This window comes from Elaeis guineensis, chromosome 2 (assembly GCF_000442705.2).
Source record: "Elaeis guineensis isolate ETL-2024a chromosome 2, EG11, whole genome shotgun sequence".
Classification (NCBI taxonomy): domain Eukaryota; kingdom Viridiplantae; phylum Streptophyta; class Magnoliopsida; order Arecales; family Arecaceae; genus Elaeis; species Elaeis guineensis.
Genome location: NC_025994.2, coordinates 118,466,544 through 118,469,777, shown reverse-complemented (window position 1 = coordinate 118,469,777; position 3,234 = coordinate 118,466,544). Strand labels below are relative to the sequence as shown.

At 46.2% G+C, this 3,234-nt stretch overlaps 1 protein-coding gene across 1 annotated transcript; it reads right to left on the bottom strand.

The window, feature by feature from the left end:
- Positions 1 to 418: 418 nt before the first annotated feature.
- LOC105041773 (acyl-lipid (9-3)-desaturase) lies at positions 419 to 2,713 on the bottom strand. Its single transcript, XM_010918804.4, has 2 exons — positions 2,593 to 2,713; positions 419 to 2,372 (listed from the first exon to the last, which is right to left on the bottom strand). The coding sequence occupies exon 2, from the start codon at positions 2,283 to 2,285 to the stop codon at positions 942 to 944; it is 1,344 nt and encodes a 447-aa protein (XP_010917106.1). The 5' UTR covers positions 2,286 to 2,372; positions 2,593 to 2,713; the 3' UTR covers positions 419 to 941.
- Positions 2,714 to 3,234: the final 521 nt, after the last annotated feature.

Below are 3,234 nucleotides of genomic sequence, written 5' to 3'. Positions count from 1 at the left end.
AAACATTTAGACAAATTTGTTTACTTCAGACGAACTTTGTTCTAAATCAGTTCACATGAACTTAGAAGCCATTAGATGGCAACAAGTTTATTGACTAGCAATTCAAACTAGTTCTAATCAGGAATAAACAATTAGACAAATGGTTTTATTTCAGACAAACTTTGTTCTAATTCACATTAAAGGATTCTTCCATCAATAAAGTACAGGAAGTATACAAATTTCCCACGGACAACAATAGAAAGTGAGAACTAATTAGATGTTTATACCTAGGGAAAAAAAGAAAAACCACTGCTATTTACCTATCAAAGTACGAATATAAGATTCATGGATCATACACTGCAAGAGTCAGCCCTCCACTTTAAAATGACAGTAAAACATCAACAAACATTATCATGTAAAGCAATCAATAAGAACCAGATACCAAAACAAATAACCACTGCATAGGAAATGGGCTGATAATAAACCATGTAGCTAATTCTTTACATCCAATGGAGTAAGAGAATGGAAGCTGCTGGCCCGACAAAACAAATAACCACTGCATAGGAAAAGGGCTGATGATAAACCATGTAGCTAATTCTTTACATCCAATGGAGTAAGAGAATGGAAGCTGCTGGCCTGACAAACGGTGCCAGAAAATTCAGTTACAAAAGCGGCTCAAGAGCAAACTCTTGCTGAATTAACAGTAAATCTGGTCTCCATCATAACCAAAACTGCTATCAGAATATAAATTAACATCACCATTATTAATTAAAAGAGAAATGCAACTAAAACAATTCCAGAGCTTATAGATTGGAGGATAGCTCAGAGTCTAACTGCAACCAAAACAAGAACTTCAATAAGATAGAGAATGATCATCAGTAATCCCAGCCTGATCAGAACCGACCAATGAAATCGAAGCACAAGTTCAGTATTGGCAGCAGCAGAGGAGGCCTAAGAACCTTTCATCCATGAGTGTTAACAGCCTCCCATACCAAATTCTTCGGAACTGGGTTTGACAGGTCTTGAGCTTGCAATGCAGCAGTCCTGAGAGTCCTGACTGTCATCACATTTGCCTCCCAGAATGAAGCAATCGAGTAAGGCAACTTATGCTTCTTGCAGAGCTCCCTCACAAAAGGAGCCACCTTTCTAAGATGACATCTCGGCAGGCGAGGGAAGAGATGGTGCTCCGCCTGGAATTGCAATCCACCATGGAACCAATCCATCCACGGGGAGCAAGAGATGTTCAGTGTACCCATTGTCTGCTTCTCGAACCAATCATTCCCGGTTGGAGGCCCGACATATACACTCGACGAGAAGTGATTCAGACAAAACTGAACATGCTGAATTCCAGTTACCACGAAGCTCGCGACAACGAACATCAACCTTTCACCCCAATTCGGCAAGCATGAGACAAGGAGCGGATACCAGACCCAGAAAACCATGACCCCGAGGATCTCCTGCCATCTATTGGGCACCTTCTTGTTCGACAGCAGAAGCAATATCGATTGAGCAAAAAGATTAATTCTTGCAAAACACATGACAGGATAGAAAGTCCAGTGCTGGTAGCTAACCAGGAATCTAGAAACTGCATCAAAACTCATTTTTCTCTCATAAAAATAAGAGGTGAGGGAGCTGAAAAACCTCGAGGAGACGGCGAAAAGGGGCATGTGCTGGAGATCTGGATCGAACTCGAGGCTATTGCAGGCAATGTGGTGGGCGTTGTGGTTCCTCTTCCACCACGCTATGCTTATCCCCGTGAGGCAATTCCCCGTCACGATCTGGACGAAGCGATTAAGCTTGGCATTCTTGACGATCCGATAGTGCCCCGAATCGTGCCCCATCCAGCCAGACTGGATCCAGAGGAACCCCATCATCCCGCCGCAAACCACATGCGTCAAAGCACAGCTGGAGAAGAGAACGCCATAGACGGCGGCGGAGAAGAGGACGGCTATGAGGACAAGAGTGACGCCCGAGATGTGGCCCTTCTTCTCGAAAAGTCCCATCTTTGAGATCTCGCCGACGAGGCGGCGGTAGTCCTTGGAGACGTCGGAGACTTCGTAGTCGGAGAGGTGCCCGATAAGGAAGCGGTCAAGGTGCTTCCAGGCGGTGCCGGGGTGGTAGGCGACGAAAGCGTCGGTGACGTCCTGGCCCGCGAGGTTGCGGAGGGGGAGGTCGCCGCCGGGGTGGTCCTTGAGCCAGCTGGTGACATCGTAGACCTTGCCCTGGATCGAGATCCACAGATCCGTAGCCACATTGTGTTTGCGAAGCTCGTCCGAAGAAATGGACCTCTTCTGCTCTCCCTCCATCGCAACTCGAAGGGAGGAGAGATAGAAGTGGAAGAGAATAGTCCAGATATGAACTGGGGATCCTCTCCCTCTCTCTCTCTCTGTGGCCTAATAAGAGTATATCATCTCAGAGTTATATAAGGGTGGAAATTTCAAGGAGATGCCTTTATTTTTTGGCTTCTTTCTCCTCCCATTTCTCTCATTTAATTGGATTTCTGTCCCGATACTTGTCCCACTATTATCTTTCAGCGTTTCAAGAAGAGAGACTAACAGAAATGAGGGGCTAATAAATGGGATTTATAATTTTTACACAAGATTTAAAAGCTACCTTTTATTTCCTGGTTGCGGTCTCGTCTTCCCTTCAGCCGGCTTCGGCGAATGCTGCGACTGGTAGGTTTCTGAAGAGATGGAAGGCAGGGCAGGGCTTATGGACGGGGCACAAGAGGAAACTAATTTTTTTTCCGGACAAGACCGTTGTGTAGGAACGCATGCTGTGAGGCACCCACAGATCTCCGGTCAACATACCTTCCGACATGGCAGAAGGTTATTGGTCCAGTGCCGCAAGACTACCGAATTATCGGCTGCCACGTAGACGCGTCATGCGGCTGGTAGTGTGTATAGTGGCGGTACAATAGCATGCTTGGTGTTCGGGATGGTTATAAAAGATCTTGCGGAAGAGCTTTCACCTTTAGTCTTGTCACGAAGGGGATCCGTTATCTACGTCCGTGACGCCGTATATAGACGGTAGGAATGCCGCCACGTGGCAGAATGGACGCTACGTATTTTTTTACAAACATCACATGGACCACAGCGATGGGCACCAGGAAGCTACAAAATCTGGGAAGAGAATAGAGATGCCGGCTTTCCTCCAAACAGAGTTGCATGGGTGGATTGGTTGGCCGACGCCCAACAAAAACTACTTGGATGGGAATTGATGCATTGGTACGAATAGTGTTGGAATTGGATCGGA